The sequence below is a fragment of the Miniopterus schreibersii genome, assembly GCF_964146895.1.
Source record: "Miniopterus schreibersii genome assembly, chromosome: 3".
Classification (NCBI taxonomy): domain Eukaryota; kingdom Metazoa; phylum Chordata; class Mammalia; order Chiroptera; family Miniopteridae; genus Miniopterus; species Miniopterus schreibersii.
In genome coordinates this window covers 93,342,144-93,361,514 of record NC_138103.1, presented here as the reverse complement: position 1 = coordinate 93,361,514, position 19,371 = coordinate 93,342,144, and the positions used below count along the sequence as shown (strand labels likewise).

Below are 19,371 nucleotides of genomic sequence, written 5' to 3'. Positions count from 1 at the left end.
CTCCTCCCAAGCAAGCCTGCTCAGTATTAAGGGAAGAGTGAGCTAGCTAGTAAGCCATTTGGGAAATCTGTTTCTGGCACCGATGGCAGTGGGAAGGTGGACGAGCAGGGCAGGCAAGGGAGAGGGCCGAGAGGGGGGCTCTTGATGGGCTTCTCCTTGTCTGCCTGAAAACCACTCCTCCCAGCCTGCCCACTCTGCGGTGAATTAGTCACCACCTTTGCCAGTTCCCCTGCACACTGCAGCCAGTCTGCTTGCTATTTCTGGAGCTTGATTCTTGCTCTTAGTGGCAGCCTGCTTGAAAGCTTTCTGTGATGTCTTGTCGCTTACTGAATAAGTTGGAACCTTCCCACCTGGCAGTCCCAACAGGCATGACTTGGCCCCAGGCCACTCTTCCAGGCACATCTGTCTTTACTTGTGGCTGGCTACACACCAGTGAGACTGAAGTACGTACTGTGCTGTCAAGTGTACTTACTGTCTGCCCTCCCCGAATGCCATAGTCATTGCACAGCCACCATGGAATGACTTGCAACCCATGGCCACTGCCCACACCCTGCAGGCTTCTGCTTTGTGGTGCATATTCTGGGTCTCCCATGTTTCATAATTATGTGATGGGCCAATTTTCTTTAAGCAGTTAGGAGGTCTATGGTCTTACTCTTTTATTTTTCTCTTTTTAAATTTCCTTTCCTCTTGCAACTAGTGCCTTTCACAGAGCAGGGCCTCAGTATAATAAGTGTTAAAGGAAAGAATGCCATTCATGATTTTACTTTCATCCAAGGTTATTTACTTGTTGGCTAGCAGTAGGGGAGCTGGGGTATTAAGAAGGGTCATGGTCAGAGCCATCAGCAGAGGTTTAAATGGCTAGTTAGCATTTTATTTAATCTGACTTGGGATCAGTTAGGATTTACAAAAAGTCACAAAGACTTAAAATTAATAGATAAAATCCTGTCTGCCTATCAGAACTACAAAATAATTAATTTTTACGATGGCATCATCTCAAGTGAGCCACCCATAATTTTAAAAAGTGTTACTGCTTAGCCACATAAATTTCAGTTATATTTAACTCATGCAAATTGCAGTGAAATGTTACTACAGAAAGGGTCTCTGAAGGATTAGGCATCTCGTGATATTTAAGTAATCCATGTATTGTCAGTAAGACCTCTGGGAAAGAGGGGACAGAAGATTTGTAAGGGGAAAAGGGGAGAATCAAGCGGCCTTGGTTTGTTCTGTTTTGATTTGATTGGTAGCGTCATTGCTGGACAGAATGCATAAGAATCTATTGGACCACAGAGAGACACCTGTGGATATTTATTAATGTCTCTGTGTTTAGGGAAATGATGATTGCAAAATATATTTTAAGTCAGTTATACACAAGTATATTACCTTACAAACAAAGTAACAATATATATTGAATATATGTGAATTCCGCTGAGTGGATTTACTGACTTAAATACTTCAAGTTAAATCCCATATATGCTTAACCTGGGATCCACTGCTCCAGTGGGTCTCAGATCTAGCAGACCTGTGACCTCATCTGCCCCCCGAGTGTCCAGGTAGATAGATGTAATGAATATAGGGGATTCTTGAACTGGGTGGAGGGTTGGACTAAGCTCCAAGGCTCCTTCTAGCTCTACTATCCATCGCTGCCTGAGGCTTAGAAGGTGGAGTGAGAAAGTGTCCAGACGCTCACTCTCTCAGTTCCTCATGGGCTTAGCCCAAATCCAAGATGGTTTTCCATGGAGTAAATGACATCTTACAGTTATTCTGTTACAGGGAGACTGTTGTGTTTTATAAAGTGCTTTTAATTCCTCAGACCAAATGCGCTGTATAAATATTACAGTTAATCTGGATTTCAGAATGCCTCTGTTGATTCATTTCTCAGAAACAAATGGAGTGTTTACTGCTCAGTAAACATCTCATCTTGGAGCTGGCTTGTATTTATAATGGGGGTGATTAAGAAAGGATAACAATGGAGAAGAACAGAAGATTTGCTACTGTTGCAGATTTTTAAAAATTGATTTCAGAGAGAGGAAGGGAGAGAGAGAGAAACATCGATGTGAGAGAGATACGTCAATCGATTTCCTCCTGCACACGCCCCGACCTGGGGATTGAACCTGCAACCTGGGCATGTGCCCTGACTGGGAATTGAACCTGCCACCTTTTGGTGTACAGAACGACACTCCAAGTGAGCCACGCTGGCCAGGGCTTGCTACTGTTTTAGGACCTAATGCTTGGTTTCTTTACTTCCTTTTTTAAGTAAACTTTTAGATTTTAAATTCTTCACCATAGCCACAAATTTTTCTTTCTTTGTTTTTTTTTACTTTCCATTATTGGCTTGCTAGAATGCCTTTGCCATATAAATAAAGCCATAATTTGAAATGAGGGTTCAGAATCTCTTCTTTGTTGTTCAAATCTTTCTAGTTTTCTCCTTTGACCTTTATGTTTCTTTTAGAATTCCAAAATTTGGAGGACTGGTAGGGTAGAAGGATAATAAACTTACTTATGAGCTATGTGAAATAATATACAGTTGAATTCAGAATGCCAAGTAGATGATTTGGTAGCGAAGAGTCATGTAATTTACAAATATTTTTCTATTTTTTACATTTACTGGAACTGTAGGGAGACTTTAAATATGGAAACTAAACTGGCACACATGAAACAGACAACAATAAAAATAGTGTGTAATTCTGTCACAAATTGAGTGATAAATGTGGGGATGGAGGTGTGGGTGAGCCTGCAGCCCCGAGAGCTCTGGGAGTTTGGACAGGCCCCCCCAGTTGAGCTTAGAATAAGCTTATTTAGGAGAGGTAACATGCAAAGGAGGGGTGTTTGTGTGTGTGTGTGTGTCTGGTACAGTGCCCACGTTGGTCAACTTAGATTTCTCAGTTGCTATTGGAAGCAGATAAAAATGGGTGGGTAAGATCGCACTAGATAAAGAATGGTTTGGGAAGCCAGTCAGGTTTAGACTTGATAGTCAGCTATTGAATTTTTGGAGAAGCCCCTGGAGTCAGGGAGGTGAGCTCCTGCTCAGGCCCAGGCCGTCCCTTGCCTTCTTTGCTCAGGTCCCAGGGGCTCGGCATGCCCTCTCTTCCTCCTCACTGTCGTCACCATTCTTTCTGGTTTCCTCACGTTATAAAGCCCCAAACCCCATGTTTTCTCTTTCTGCTGCTCGCCCTGAGGCAAGTACTCAGATTCTTCTCATTTATGGCTTTAGGCAACTCATTAGTAATAGGTTCGTATCCACCGTCAGTGGCCTCAGCGATTTCTTCTCATCTTACTTGTACCTTTCTTTCTTGAGACATGTTCCTCTCCTTGGCTAGAGGATAACACTGGCTGCCTTTTCCTCCCACCAGCCTGGCCCGTCCCCTGCTGGCTTCCCTTCCGCTTGACCTCTACCATGACCTTCCCTGGGCTGCATCCCCGGACTCCTTTTCTCTGGCTGCGCTCCCTCCCTAAGCAGTGTCACCCAGTCCCGTGGCCTGAAACCCTGTTAAACACTGACCACGCCTAAAGATTCATTCCCAACCTTGTCCTCACCCACGAATAGTACAAACATGTCTCTGCATTTGGATGTTTTATGGACATTTCGAGGTAACATGTCTAGAATGCAGCTCTCGCCTCTCCTCAGACTCCATCTTTGGTCTTCCTCTGGCAATAAATGCCACCTTTTTGCACAGCTGCCTAAGACAAAATCTAGGCATTGCCCTTTATTCTTTCCTTTTGCTCAGCTTCCAAATCCCAGCTGTCACTGAGTCAGAGAAGTTAATATTTTGCTGGACCTGAGGGATGAGTAGCTTTCCAGTGTGGTTCCCTGCACAGGAAGAGGGAACGCCCTAGGGCGGCAGAGAGCTGGCCTGAACAGAGGCCCCGAGTGTTTGGGGGATGCCCTTTTTAGAGGGTACCAGGCAGTTTTGAAGCAGGAGCACGGGACATAAGTGGGAGAGTACAGGGTAATGGGGCTGAAAAGGTAACGTTGGCTAGAGTTTGGGCAATGGGAGGGAAGCTATCCCTAGAACATTGTTCCCCGAGTTTGCAGCGGTGGGTTCTAACTCTTGTAGAACACATTCTTTCTCTTCCCTACCTGACAGCAATGTAGAAGACTCACAGTTGTTGGGGTGCCATCTCCTCACTTTAAATCTGATTCCCAGGGGAAAGAAGCCCTGGGTTGGAAAGCCTGAACCCCATGGTGTGAGGGGACGTCCCTCACTTTCTCGTTAGGCTGAGATGGTGGTCAGCGCTCTCCATCGAGAGGAACACAGTAGGGTGTTTTCATTGTTAGAAGAGCTAACCCTCACCTGCACTTTCTTTGAAGAGAGAAAGAGTGGATGTAAATGTGTGCTATTTTAAGTGATTTTAAAATTTTTCCTGTAGGATCAATCACAACGAGCGGTTGGAGTTCCTGGGTGATGCTGTTGTCGAATTTCTGACCAGGTAAGGAGGCTTTTCTGCTCTTCCCCTGAATTGCACTTTATAGGTAACATACTTAATATGGTGCCTTCTTCGCAATTAGCCAAAGCAGCCACCGAAACGTCGTGTTTTTTCCCTGCTGTGGAGCTTGACAGCCGCACGTCGGTGGCTCCTGCCCTGATGGCTCGCACTCACTGGTGCTGTGATGAGCAAGGTTACAGGATGCAAGGCGGCCGTCTGTCCTGTCAAGTTCATGTTCAAGCTGCTGCAGCCACAGAGATCAGCCGGCCTTGGTCTAGATGCTTCAGAGCTTATATTCAATTTGTAGAGAACGGGAGGATATTTTAAAATGTCATTTCATTTTCTAGGATTTGTCTCTGATCCCTTTCTCACTCTTTCTGATCTCAAGGGAAGTAAAACTTACAAGTAATTTAAAATCGAGATTTTGGTGTGTGTGTGTTTTCTCCCCAGAAGTGTTTGAGGGACCTTAATTGGGAGGTAGGGGTAGGAAAGTGTATTTTGTTTTTTCACATAATTTTTCTTTTAAAGGGAGATAACGTGTGCTCTTCTTGGAACTGTCTTGAGCAATTCCTATTCTCTTTAGGTCATTTCTTTTCCCAAGAAGGACAGACTGAGCCAAAGCGGCTGCCCTCTAGGCCTGCTCTCACTGGACACAATGGGACTAAACAAGCTTCGTGGGCCTAAAGCACTGGCGTGAGATTTAGGAGACATCAGTCGCTGTTGTGGTCCAAAACGGTGTCCATGGGGCCTTCTTCCCGGTTCCCGCACTGTCCTGCTCAGCCCCGTTAGGCTCATTCTCACCGCACAGCAAGCCCCAAGTGCCGCTGTCAGTCTGTCCCTGTCCCTGTCTGTCCTTGTGAAGAATGTGCCTCCACTGCTGCCCTGCTCGGGGCTCCCCGGGCTTCTCTTCAGGGGCTACTCAAAGCCTAACCCAAGAAAAGCGTTTGTTTCCAGGCCCAGTCGTGAGTGTCAGATGGGTTTGCTCTTAGCCACGTGTGCCATTGTTCAGGTCTTTGTTGTCATCAGATTCCAGAGGAACCTTCTAACAGAAATAAATGTGGAAATGCGAGAGAATGGTGCCGTTTGGGTTTTGACACATTCAGATATACTGTGCTTTCTATTTAACTCTCAAAGACTTCCTGACAAACCATTCAACTCTGTTCAATTCCGCTCGTGCCTACTGCACAGATCCCTTGCCCGGCCCGTTTTTGTGACTCAGAACCACAGACAGAATGTTGTGATGCATATTTATCTATGTGCTTTTTTTTTTCCAGTGTCCATTTGTACTATCTGTTTCCTAGTCTAGAAGAAGGAGGTCTAGCGACTTACCGGACTGCCATCGTTCAGAATCAGCACCTCGCCATGCTAGCAAAGGTATATCAGCGGTCTGAACACTGGAGTGGAGCCTGACGCCCTCTTCTCCTGTCCCTGCATAATTTTGTGTTTGAATAAGGACCTCTTTAGCATGTATTAAGGGTTTAGTATTTTATAGATCAGGAAATATTTTTTTGTTTGGGTTTTAAGGATTCAGCCTGAAGTGTTTGGTTACCTTTGTGAGTTTCTCTGGCAGCTAATGAACTCCACGGTGAGGGAACTTGATAACAGAAGGGGAAGAATTTGCCAGATGTGCAGGAACAGAGTTAAATATTTGGGGAAAAGGAAATTGAGAGCAGAGCAAAAGAAATGATTTTTTTCTGTACTTTTCCTTTGTGTAATACTTTTTGTATTACATTTGTTTTTTAATTTACTTTAAGAAGCAGAGTTATAGCCCTAGCCAGTTTGGCTCAGTGGTTAGAGTGTTGGCCCAAACCCTGAAGGGTCCTGGGTTTGATTCTGGCCAAGGGCACCTACCTCAGTTGCAGGTTGATTCCCGGCCCCGGTTGGAGTGTAGTCAGGGCGCGGGTAGGAGGCAACCAATTGATGTCTCTCTCCAATTGATGTTTCTCTGCCTCTGTCTCTCTGTCTCTCTCTGAAAAGCAATGGAAAAAATATCCTCAGGTGAGGATTAGAGGAAAAAAAGAAGCAGTACTGTAGCTTTGAATAGAATACTCCAGGCCATTTATATCCATAGGGGATACTTTATAGATCTTTGAGAATCCCCCAAAATTACAAGTCTCATTCATTAAGATTTAGGGTTTAGGCGGTCCAGCTAGCCACCTTGACTGAGCCAAGTGACTCACAGAACCTGTTCTCGATCTAGATCCACGGTAGGCACATGACTTCATTGTCCCATCCGATGTTCCCATCTCTGTGTGGCGTCTCATTGTAGTAAATCGTGCAGACGGAACACCGGCAGTTGCATCGGCCATAAGATTCCGGTCCACACCCCTCCTCTTGCAGACCGGGGGCCGTGGGCAAAGTGCTTTCCTCTGATCCAGGCCTCTGCTTCCTCCTCTGCCCAGCGGAGCTGGCATCAGCACCCGCCAGGCGGAGGAGCTGTGAGAACCACGTGACGGCATCATTGGAGTTTTAATGATTCCGTTTATAAAGGGCTCGGCACAATGCCTGTTCACCCTAGTGATCACCCAGACACATAAACGAATTCGAAGAAGTTGGTCGTTTTTATTGCTGCTACTGCTATTCTCATTATAAATCATTACATTTTAAAGACCTCTGGATTTATTCCATAGCAGGGGGACTCGTCAGTCCCCAAACACTGATGATCCACTGAAAAAGCTTTTGTGAGTTTTCCTTGATTTTTTTTTTTTTTTTCCCTTAAGTAATTTTTATTGTTTTCTTCATTTTGATATGTGTTGGAATTTGATAGAAATGACTCCATAAAACCCATTCTAGTTTTATGATTGACTTCTTAATTTGATCTTGCCAAGGCATTAATTACATTCACAGTGGGGTTAATTTTATCCCACGGGTTTTGTGTTAGCAAGAGTGCATTGCTTTATTTTCTGTAGCAGCATCATCATCTCATAGTTACAAAGGTAGGCTTGGACCCAGCTTTAGTGGCCTGGGAGACTGGAAATAGTGATGCCTCAATGAAAAGCTACAGGCAACAGGTGTGTAACTTGGTTTCAGCAGCCTCACAATGAGTGAAGTTCCACAACTCTAACCAAAACTGCTTCAGTGTTCAGTTGATTAAATTGTCAGGCTGCTTTCTGATCGTCCACATAAATGTTCACTGGAAATAATGTTAATAAATAGATTGTGACCCCCCTGCCCCCCCATTGATTTCTTTCCAGTTTCAGAAATAATGGAATTGCGTAATTATTTTTTAAACAATTTTAGGGACGATATTTATAAAGTGTGGGAAGTTGCCATAGCGTGAAAACAGAAGCTGTTGTGTAACACAGTGGGTGCTTTACGAAGCCACGAGCTATGAGGGGGTGGCCAGTTTCTCCCTTTAGGGATTTCTGTGTGATCTTCCTCCACACCAACATCCAGCGTTCCCGTAGCACTCAACACCCGTCTGCTCCAGCAGAAGGCAATGTGGTCTTGCTCTCCTTCTGTCTAGACCAGTGGTTCTTGACCATTTGGGAGGAGGGGACTTGATGGAGGATTGCTGGCCCCTTTGAGAATTTAGTGAAAGCTCTGTCAGCTCTTCAGACAAATGAACATTTTAGCACATGCACAACTGAACATCACTCCCTTTTAAAAGTTTCACTGATGCCTACATGAAAAAGCAAGGATGTAGAGCAGGGATTATGAGAAGTTGGAAAATTCATAGTATTCCAAAATAGTTGTTTATAATATAAAATATGGCTTTCAGTCTGTGCTCAAGGAGGTTCTCCAGAGATAGTAAACAATTGGATTTTCCCAGGGAAGTTGTGAAACAAATCACATTTACATATTCTGGTATAAACTCTTGCACTTGGGGATCAATTTTTTAAGAGGTGTTTTCTGCTGTTGCATTTGTGGTAGTCAAAACTCTCATTTGAGTCTATTTTATACTCATGAATTCCTAGCAATACAAAATACTGATAGCATTTATGTCTTGTTTTTATTGTCTCTTTTTCCAATATAAATGGATATGGGTATTTTTACATGTATACCGAGATATACAAAATCTGAGTATCTTTTATCTGAGATTCATATTGTCCTGGGTTGTTCATTGACTTGTGTCTTGTTTCATGTTACATGCCATGTTATTGCTTAGTAAGTATTTATTGACTTGAATTACATGGTAATGGAAACAGATTTAGTGCATGCTTATGCAATGTTGTATCTCCTTTTATGGAAAGAATTATGATTTCTATTCATTCAATCTCAGGAGTTTTATCTAAAAAGAACATTCTCTGTCTAGTTCTAACAGGACTTGAATTGATTTTTATATTATAATACAGTAGGATAAGAAATGAGTAGGTACTGAACTCAAAGTAAAGAGAAAATATGGATAAAAGAGTCACATGAAGCCAGAGGTAAAGTTAGCAGATGCATTTGTAAGTGCTACACAGTTTCTAGGACTGGGCCACAAATTTGGCTTTACACTTTTCTGAGGCCAAATAAAAAAGGAAACATAATTCATTACAAACAGTATTCCCGGAGCCCTTAAAAGAAATCCAACCCATTGCTGAGAGGTTCTTACTGAGCCTTCCAAAAGGGGAGTGTGGAAACCTCATAAAGGGGACACAGGGACAGAGATATAGGTTCCCCCAAATCCTTACCAAATTCAAAAGAAAAGATTTAGAGACACAAGGCATTTTGAAGTCTTCTGAGGGCCCTCATTTAGTCTGCCACGTAACAATCTGTTCTTTATGGCACCACTGTCATCAGTACCATGTAACTGTGGAGTCAGAGGTTAACTTTGGGTTGCGTTTGTGTCTCCCTGGACATTGGGTGACTTAGCAAAGTCTTATTTCAGCTTGGGCTAGTGCTCGGTCTGAACTTGGAATAGAGTTTGTAGAAGCCTGCTTGGAGAAAAGCCAAGGTTTGTTGGTGCTGAATCATATGTAAGAAGGACTCCTGATGAATAGTAGACTCAGCTTTCTTAGTACAGTGACATAGGCCTGTTAATTTGTAACCATAACCTTTACCCCTAGGAGTTGTTGAGTTATTATGGTTGTGATTTTGCCAAATTCTTTCTTTTTGTCATTTTGAATTTTGTAGAAACTTGAACTGGATCGATTTATGCTTTATGCCCATGGACCTGACCTTTGTAGAGAATCAGACCTTCGACACGCAATGGCTAATTGTTTTGAAGCATTAATAGGTAATTTCTTTTTTTGTAATCTAGTTTCTTGCATGTGTAAAATGTCTGGAGAGCACATAAAACTCTGTGGAGACTTGGGACAGAATGACTTGTTCCCAAAGCCTGTGAGGTCCCTAGTGTAACACTCCCTTTGTACTGTCTGTCATTTTTGTGGTTCCTCTGGGCAGAGTTGTGCTTTCTTTCCTGCATCCTGGTGCCTAGATGCTCTGACGTCACGTACATGCTTAGATGTGTATATTGAGTTGAAGTGAAGTGAGTTAATATGGAGATGGATTGCTTTCCAGATTTGATTCAGGATCGCATCCATAAATAAACAGTAACTCAGTTGCTGGGGAGGCCCTAATATTGTTTGTGATCACATTTTAAACTATTTACAAGATTTTTTGGATTTAAACATCTTGAAAACATGGCATTTTTAAAACCCCAGGGCTTGAGTCTATACAGCTATTATTTACTGTCTTGGAGCAAGACTGATGCAGACACTCTACTTCCTCAGTTTCTTTTTCTCTGTAACCAGAACACAGTCAGGGTTGGTACAGGAAAGTTGTGAAGTGCTAATTAGCTGGTGGTTGCAAGTGAGTTTTACAATGAAACATTACAGTAGATTGACAACTCCTTGATTTTATTTTTTTAGGTGAATGATTGAGTACATTTTATTTTTCAAAGGCCTTTGTACTTCCTTATCAATTTTTCGCTCTTCCTTTGAAAATGAGTATAAAAGCTTCCCGTTATAGTTTTGTGCACATGATGGTAGCAAGAAAATGTTTAATAATTACCCAGTCTTTTCACATTTTTTTGCACAATTGTGTCTTATTTCCAGTTTGTCACATGGCATTACTGTTCTCTGTACGCATTTTTGACAGTGTTACAGTTGGCCCCAGAGCTAGGCTGACATGATTCAAGTCCCTCTTGCGTCATATTTCAGCTTTGTGTCCTCGCCAAGTTCCTGCATCTCTTTGAGCTTCAGTTGCGTCATCTGTGACATGGAGACAGTATTACCTCACAGAGTTATTGCAAGGATCTTAATATCCAGTCCTGGTAGCATCCAATCCAGAGCAAAGTTGCATTCACACAACCTCAGATCACCTACTGTGAGCCTAAATCCTATCATTCTGTTACACCCTCTTGCTGAGGCCCCAGGAAGGTGCAGATGAGCGTGTGAAAGTGGTTTGCACGGTGCCTAGGGCATATGTGCCCCCAAACCGTACTGCATAAAAGTCTATTCTCAATACAAAACAATTATTTGGACATTTATTCTTTAACGATCCAGAGATATATATATATTTTTTTCCAACAGGCTAAAAACATGCTTTATTATTGTGGACAATCTGGTTTTCATACATTCAGTTAGGGAAGATGGAGAGAGAGAGTGGGTGGGATACTGAGTTGAAATCCACTGTTAAAATATAAACAGAGACAGTCCCAGGTCTTCACAAATGCTGACTTCAGTCCCGTTTCATTTGTCTGGCAGTGGAGTCACTCCAATCCAAGCCCTGTCTTCCCTGCTCTTCCGTCACCCCCTTGAGATCAGAGATCCTGCAGGGTCTTGCCTGTTACTATGATCATTGTTGTTGTTGTTATTATTACTACCAATATCAACAGATAATAAATGTATTTAGCCATCAAAAGCTCTACTCTTAACATTTTACATGAAAAATGGTCTTTCCGAAGACAGATATAAAAATATGACTTCAAAAAATATGACTACCCTACTCCAGAGCTATTTGATATGCAATTAAAATGTCACTGTGGTACTTACTGATTATGATTAATGGTAAATGTGTGTACTGTGCTTGATTATTTTAAAAAAATCTTAATTATTTCAAATTAAAGGTAAACGTTGTCCTGATTTTTATTTGCAGAGGCCTTCATTGATCTGAACTCAAGTTTTGTCTGTGGTCTGAAAAAGAAACTATAAACAGAAATTACAATGATAACATTTTTGTAAAGTCAAGTATTAGTGCATAGTAAGACTCATACCCATACCTTTTATGATAGTTCAAATTTTCCGCTTTTACTTACAATATTAGGTTTAGATTTTAGGAAGTTGAATTTCGTATTTCAGTCTCATTTATAAGACAAAGCGTAGCCAAAAGAGGAAAAACACTACCTTTAAACAGTGGCTTCTGATCTTGTCGGTTATTTCTGTGAGTGGGTTCTGGCTTGCCTTTTTGCTTTTTATAGGGATATGTAATTTTCTCTGAATATTAATGCAGCTTTCCTTTGGGCATTCACTTCCTTTTATCTAGGAGCTGTTTACTTGGAGGGAAGCCTGGAGGAAGCCAAACAGTTATTTGGACGCTTACTCTTTAATGATCCGGTATTTATCTCGACTCATTTGATTTTTCTCAGTTACATATCATTACAGAAAATTTTATATCAATTAGTCTTTGTGTTTTAAAGAGAGTGTAGGAGAAGCAAGTACCAAAAATAGCTTATTCAGCTCTGTTGCAGATGGGAGAGGTCTGTGGATATTTACATGAGGACTTTGTCTTCTACTGTTTTCCTTCCTGGCCACTTGTAAGTGAAATGTGAATACAAATATAGAAGGATTCTGCTTTATTTTGAAGTATCTTGGAGTTAATTATGATTTTCTGTTTTATCGTCATTGGGTACCTACCCCATGCAGGCTTAGTTGAAGCTCTAGCCTTTTGGCTTTTCTGTTTATGATTTGTTATTATGTAAATTATGTAGACTAGATAAATGTATGCTTAAGAAACTCATTTCATAGGGAGTTTCTGATAGGACTATGAATAAAGAGTATGGAAGTACTTTTTTTAAAAGCAAATTATAGTTTAAGAAAAATGATAGATTCTGAAATAGTTTCTGTTGTTACCAAGTATTAAGCTATGAATATTGCCTGAGCTACCTTTTTAATCCTGCACGTAAGAGAGCATACTGGGTGCTTTTTGTACCAAAACAAGTCAATTTAACATTTAAAGGGAGAGGCAGCTCTGTATTCCAAATTGAAATGTCATTATAATTGAATGAAATAGCCCTCATGGAGCAATAAAGAACATAGGAAGCCAGTGTTTTAAGCTTTTGTGCAACCTTCAGCTTAAGTGGCTGTCAGATGTTATTACTGTATTACTTAGGGTAGTTAAAAAAAAAAAGAATCAATAGTTTTGAAATATGGGACCTGGACAACATTCCTATCTGAGGATATGATTTTTAAAAACCTGTTTTTATAGATATGTGAGATTTTATGTGTTTGAATGTCCTCTGATGGGAAAATGATGTACCGATGCTCTGAGCCCCCGTTTTGTCCTACCCCCGTAAACAAGTGCGCAGCTCGACGTCTGTCCGTAGCAGACGGACTTGTTCAAGCCTGAAAATATCTTTGTCCTGGCCTTTCTCCTTGCTGGCAGTCTCAGCCCCTCCGGATTTTGTTTTCTCCTGCCAGCCTCACGCCTGAGCCCCTCACGCCTTAAACTCGCCCCTTCCCCGCCTGCTCCCTGCCCCTTCCTTCCACCTTATCTGCATCCCCCATCCACTCCTTTGCTGTTTCCCTGAATTAAATGCAGCTTTACACCTTGTGTGCTTAATTGCATCAGTTTTTGTGTAGGTTCCTTTCTCCCTTTGAACAGCTCCTCTCCCCCTCGCCTACTTAGCGAGCTTATCTTCTCTCTCCAGTACCGAGCGCAGTGCTGGTGTGTGCAGCATTTAATAAATATTTGTTAAAGGAATGAAATGAATAAATGACTAAATGGAAACGCAGACTCTGAACATTATCTTACGAATGGCACGGCTGAGACTCAGAAGGCGTCGTAGTGCTCCTTTTGTGAAACGGATCAGGGCCCAGTGACATGCGGTCTCCCACTTCAGCGTGTCCAGTGCGCGTGCCGGGACCTTCTGGCTCATTTGACATCTGCACGTTGGTTGACGTCTGTTAGTTGTAGTGTGTGAGAGACGTTGGTGAACTTTTGTGCCTTTTTTTGAACAACGCTATTGCGAAAGCCTGATGAGGCCAAGACAGCCAGGGGCTGACCTGTAGGCTGACAAAGTACAAAGTATTCACTCCACGCAGGGAGAGAGGGCGCTCCCGGAGGGAAGCGGGGTCCCCGCTGAGCCCGTGCCGTGCCACTGCTGTGAGCAGGGCAGGGGAGCGGGGATCTGCCCTTGGGTGCCTTGTGCGAGGCCGGATTAGTTTGGGATTAATTTGGGATTGGGTGCTGTCAGGAGCTGAGGGCAGTTTAGCAATTGAGTGTCGCCAGTAATCTTTGTTTAGGGGGTAAGACAAGGCAGAGCAGGTCAGAGGGCAGCACCGGCAGGAAAACAGCTCCTGAAAGGGGTCCTCTTGCATTTTACAGCTGCTGCTCGACCTTGAGGGGAGCGTGGTTCCCGTTAACCTCGCGGCCAGCTGGCTTTACCCTCCCAGCCTGTCACAGCAGAGCTGTTTTCTCTCTCAGCCTGAACTGATTTTTACTCTTTCAGCCCCAGGCAGTTTTTGCCAGTTTTGTGCTTTCCGGTTTGTGTAACCCTTCACGGTTTCCCTGGTACATTCAGAGCCACTGTTTCGACTTGATCGTCCCAGCGGCCTCCTGGAAAGAGGGAGCGATGGCTGTGTAACTTTCCTGTTCTCCCACTCCCCCACTCGTCTTTTGTCTTTACACATCTGTCCCAGTATCTAGAAACTGGAAAAAGTGTCTTCAGATTGCTGCTGGGTGGATTCATGTATGTGTTTCAGAGACACCTCTTTTCAACAGGGTCAGCGTCTGCACTCTTCAGTTCAGCCCCCAGACATACTTCTCCTGTATTTTTATGCTCTAAACCAGAAACCGTAGGATCTCCTTTTATCCTGAAGCTCTTTCCTTCCTGTGGCCGTTCGGTTCGCACTCCTCTCGGCTCTCTTCCTGACGCCTCGAATTGGTTCCCTCGAGGCCGTCCTGCTGCCTTGGTTGTCCTCGTTGCTCGCCTGAGTATTGAACTGCCCGTCATCCCCGCCACGCCAGTCCATCACTCACGTGCATTTAGTGTCGTCTTTTTAATGCACAGATTTGATTACGGCCTTTCTGGCTTAAAATCTTTGGTTTCTTTGCTGCCTGCCAAAGTCTGTACCACACAACGTACCACTTAATAGCTTTTGTAATTCAACTCCCACCTATTTTTTCAGTCTCTTTTTACTCCTTCTGTGCCATTCTAGGAATTAACCTTTTTTTAATTTTAAATTTTTTTAAAGAGCAGTTTTATGTTCACAGTAAAATTGAGAGGAAGGCACCAAAATTTACCATACATTCTTTGCCCCCACACGGGCATAGTCTGCCTCGTCTTACCAAGATCCCCCACCAGTTACAGTCAGGGAACACTGATAGGTCTAATCCTGCGGACTCCATAGTTTAGGTGAGGGTTCACGCTTGGTGGTGGGCCTTCTGTGGGTTTGGACAAATGTGTAAGTGACATGTATCTGTCATTATAGTGTCATGCAGAGTATTTTCACTGCCCTGAAATCCTCTGTGCTCTGCCAGTTAGGAGTTTCCCTTTGTGACTCTCTGCTCTGAGACTTATTTGTGCATTTATGGGACCGTGTTTTTAATTCCCTCCCTCCGCTACTTACTTAATTCCTCAAGTTCTTCTGTATACATCTGAGAGTCACCTCATCTTTGAAGCTTTATCTGACACCCCAGGCAGCATTTTCTTAGCACTTAGAATATATCCCTGTTATAGAACTTATCAGAGTTTATGAACTTGTACTTATTTACCTTTATTCTGCTCCACCATGCTTCTTTGAGGACAGGGATCGTGTCTTACTCGTCTTAGTAGCTAATACATAACAGGTATTCAATAAAAATACGCATGAACAAATGCCCAAGAGTCAATGAACATTTTCTTTTATAGCAAACCGAAGGTAGAGGCTTTGCCTAAAAGCTGATAAAGGGTAGAACTGGGATTCCAATCTGATCTTTTCCAGGACTTTTCCTGACACTGACGTGCGGCAGAACCTCATCCCCAGGTGCAGGGTAGATGGAAGGAAACGGACCCAGTGGAAGTCAGTGGGATGGAAGTCACTTGTTGTGACTGAAGTGTTAAGCTGTTGCACCAAGATGGGTGGCAGCAGACATCAAATAGAAATAACAGTGTTTTTGAGGGTAAAACACAGGAGAAAGATGAATCAAGAAGTCTCAGAGACTTTTGAGCTTTGGAGAATGGAGTTGGTTGGAAGAGAGCTGTTTGTCGTTACTGTTAATACCCTCACCGTTAGTAGTAGCAGTGTCTGTGTGCCAGCCCTGGGTTCGTGCTTTCAGTTAACGGCTCCTGAGGCATCAGAGAGCACTTTGCAGCAGGTACCGAGATGATCTTTGTCTTGTGCTTGAAGAAAGGAAGGCTCAGAGAGGTTAAGTAAATGCCAATGTGGAATCAGGAATGCACCCAGGCTGCCTGACTCCTGAGCCTGCAAGCCTCCCTAACGCCCGTACTCCCTGGGTTAAGGAAAGGTGAAAGGTGATTATTTGGCCATTTGTGTGTGAGGTAGAAGATTCTTATTAAGGCGCATGGAGTTTCTGACTTGTAGCTTGGATGAGAGGTCAGAACTGCAGCAGAAAAGAGGTCCTAGCTGAAATGGTGGGAGTGGGGAGCTCTCCAAGGAGATGACAGGTCAGGAGTGAGGCCGGAAGTCTGGTAAATGTTCCTTCGGGTGTCGGAGGAAGGAAAAAAGCATTGAGAGAATAGGAGAAAGTTGCAAGAAGGGAGTGACCTTCAGTGTAATTCTTGCCACAGAGAATTCAAAGGAAAGGTTATTGAGTTGGTTAAGAGAAGTTCTTTAAAGTGCCTTAAAAGAACAGTTTTATATTTAAGTGTATTTTATTAAGATGCAAGTTGTACAAAAGTATCAAGTACTTTATTTCACTTTGTCATCATGTGTCACAAGGAATAGTAAATTTTCTATACTTCTCCCCGTCCCCAAATTAAAAAAAAAAATTTTTCCCTCTTAAAAAACCCTCTCGTTATTTATTTCAAAAACCTAACATCAAGGCCAGAAAGTAGATTCAGTCAGAGGCTCCTTAGAGTCTAAAACTTTGATCCTGAGGAAGTTCTGCCTCTAGATTTAAGTCAATGGATAAAATATATACTGGACTTTTCCACAAAATTCACTCATTCCCATTTTTTAAGTAAACATCTGCAGTGACTCACAGTACAAGTGTGGTCTTGTCAATCTAAGAGTTCAGGAACTAGATGTGGGATGTCTTCACTCCATCTTAAAGCAGCTCATGTGATAATGGATGAGCACCTAAAATAAAAGACATTCAAGATGACTTTTAATTACAGAAGGCACAGCTGATGCGCATTTCTGGGGAATGGTAATCTAAGAAACATGATTAAAACAGCAGCTTAATCCAGTGTATTAGGTTAAGCAAACATATAACTTAGTTTTAAAAGGTGTCTTTGACTCCTGGGAACGGGGGTGGCTCTTTTCCTCCCCAACTTAATAGGCTAATTAGAGTCACTCTAGGCAGCTTGAGTGGTGAGTACACTTAAAAAAAAATTAGTTTGCTAGCACTATTGAATTTGCAATAAGTGGAGTCAGCATCTGAAATAGTTTGGTGTTTCACATAATGGTGTTTTATTTAGTACTCTAGAGCATGTTAAATGGCTCCCTTGAGCACTAAAGGCATCACTCCATTTTCCAGGACCTGCGCGAGGTCTGGCTCAATTACCCTCTCCACCCACTCCAGGTAAGTGGGCCTCTGGTCTGCAGTGAGCTTTATAGCTCCTGGTATTTGTGTTACTGTAGTTCGCCTTTTCCCCTGTCCTGCTTTTATCCTTAGATTCCCTTCAGTGGCAGTATGACTTTAAGCTGGGGTGTCAGAACTGGAAAACTTTGGAACAAATAGTAAAATGATCCCGTGCATTGCATGTTCATGGTCTTCCCTTCCAAGGCAGGAAGGACTACTTGTGCGGTTGAGGTTTGGTCCCTCCACTTGCCCCAAAAAGTGATTTTTAGCATATGTTGACTCCAGTATATCTACATGCCTGCTATTATAGAGCAAATATGGAAGCAAGTCTGGGCATATTACAAAGTAGAACAAATACTAAATTAACATTGCTGAATTGTAACCTAATTTGGGCCTTAGAAATTGAAGGTTTTGACTCAGATTGCATAAAACATGTTATAAATTAAAACTTTAGTATAGTGTGATAACTTTTTACTCAAGATTTTAGAACTTAAAAGATCTACATATGGTGGCATCTTTTTTCCCAGTTGGTTTAAAAATTATTAGTATTCTTTGCTTTTACTTTTGTTTTACTTTGGAGATATACATATATGTGATATATGTATACATGTATGTACTCATATATACATATTGTTATATATACATATATGTATATTATATATATATATATAATAATCACTAGTGACTGAACTCTCATGAGAGGCTTTACAGTAATAAATGGCAGTAATTCAAAGTACTTTAGAAATATTTTATTAGTATGAAATTGCCCGAAGTTGTTGAAAATGTTCATTTCAATTACACTTTTCATTATTTGCTCTCTGCCAGTTGTCAAAGGCTCATTGTTATGTGGAGCACCTGCCTGGTGACATAATGCTCTCCATTGTAAGCCAAATCCAGTTTCAGTGATGCTCATTTGCCAAAATAAGATGGTCCCTAGAAAACACACAGCTGTCAAGTGACTCGAATGCAGTGGTTCTCCAAGGGCGGTCCCCAGACCAGCAGCTTCTGCATCACCAGGGAACTTACTGTTATCAGAAAGGCCTGTTCTCGGTACTCACCCCAGACCCACTGCATCAGAAACTCGGTCACATGCATTTAACAAGCCCTGCGAGGGTTCTGCTGAATGCTAACGTTTGAGGACCCCTGGGTGGCCAGATACATATTATTCTCTACCAGCAGCTCTTCAGCTTGCCTCTCCCTTGGAGAGTTAGTATAATACTTGGGATTTTGAGCTATCTGTGTACAGTACTTGGCCTTGAAATTTGATGGAAGATTGGAAAATATTATTTGAACCTTCTTTAAATACTAGGTTTGTTTGCCATTCTAAGGGATGACGAAGGGGCTTCTGTGTTTATTGGCCTTTCAGAAATTTCCACCCAAGGGAGAAGGAATTTGCAAGACGCTGTCCTAGAATTGATAATTGCTCTTGTAACCAAAAACTGTACGTGGTTTTTACTTCTTTCCCTTTTCTTGTAGCTACAAGAGCCAAATACTGATCGACAGCTTATCGAGACTTCTCCAGTTCTGCAGAAGCTGACTGAGTTTGAAGAAGCAATTGGAGTGATTTTTACTCACGTTCGGCTCCTGGCAAGAGCATTCACATTGAGAACTGTGGGATTTAACCACCTGACCCTGTGAGTTAAAAGTACCCATGTAGTCCCATCGTGTTCGTTTAAACAGGCAGCCCCAAACCTTCGCTGCGTGCCCTTCAAAGGAATTGGGATTTCATACCTATTTCTAGGAAACAGTGAGACGGCTAAGTAGCCAAGTGGCCCGGACCAGGGGATGTGCTCCAGGCCAGTTATTTGGTTTCATAGTCATGCATCAGATTTCTTCATAAAGTCTAAGAGAAGCGTGAAGGAAGGAAAAGCTTTTTCTGTAAAGGGACAGATACTGAATATTTGGGGCTATATAGGCCATGTGGTCTCTGTCGCAGTGATTTGGTTCTGCTCTAGTAGCATAAAAGCAGCCATCGAAAAAATATAAATGAATGAACATGGTCCCAGTTAAACTTTGTTTACAGAAACAGGCCAGGGCTGAATTTGGCCTTCCAACCCTTGCTCTGCAGGAGTGATTTGAAGATGAGCTAATATATAGTAATAAAGAAAATAGCCA

The 19,371-nt window shown here is 42.5% G+C and overlaps 1 protein-coding gene across 4 annotated transcripts in view; it reads left to right on the top strand.

The window, feature by feature from the left end:
- The window catches only part of DROSHA (drosha ribonuclease III), a 102,573-nt gene that overhangs the window by 62,348 nt on the left and 20,854 nt on the right, over nt 1-19,371 (top strand). For all 4 annotated transcript variants that reach the window (XM_081131441.1, XM_081131444.1, XM_081131443.1 and 1 more), the window contains 6 exons: nt 4,369-4,428; nt 5,700-5,799; nt 9,484-9,586; nt 11,836-11,906; nt 17,212-17,256; nt 18,733-18,890. In XM_081131441.1, the coding sequence (XP_080987567.1) occupies nt 4,369-4,428; nt 5,700-5,799; nt 9,484-9,586; nt 11,836-11,906; nt 17,212-17,256; nt 18,733-18,890 (537 nt within the window). The remainder of the gene's footprint in view (nt 1-4,368; nt 4,429-5,699; nt 5,800-9,483; nt 9,587-11,835; nt 11,907-17,211; nt 17,257-18,732; nt 18,891-19,371) is intronic.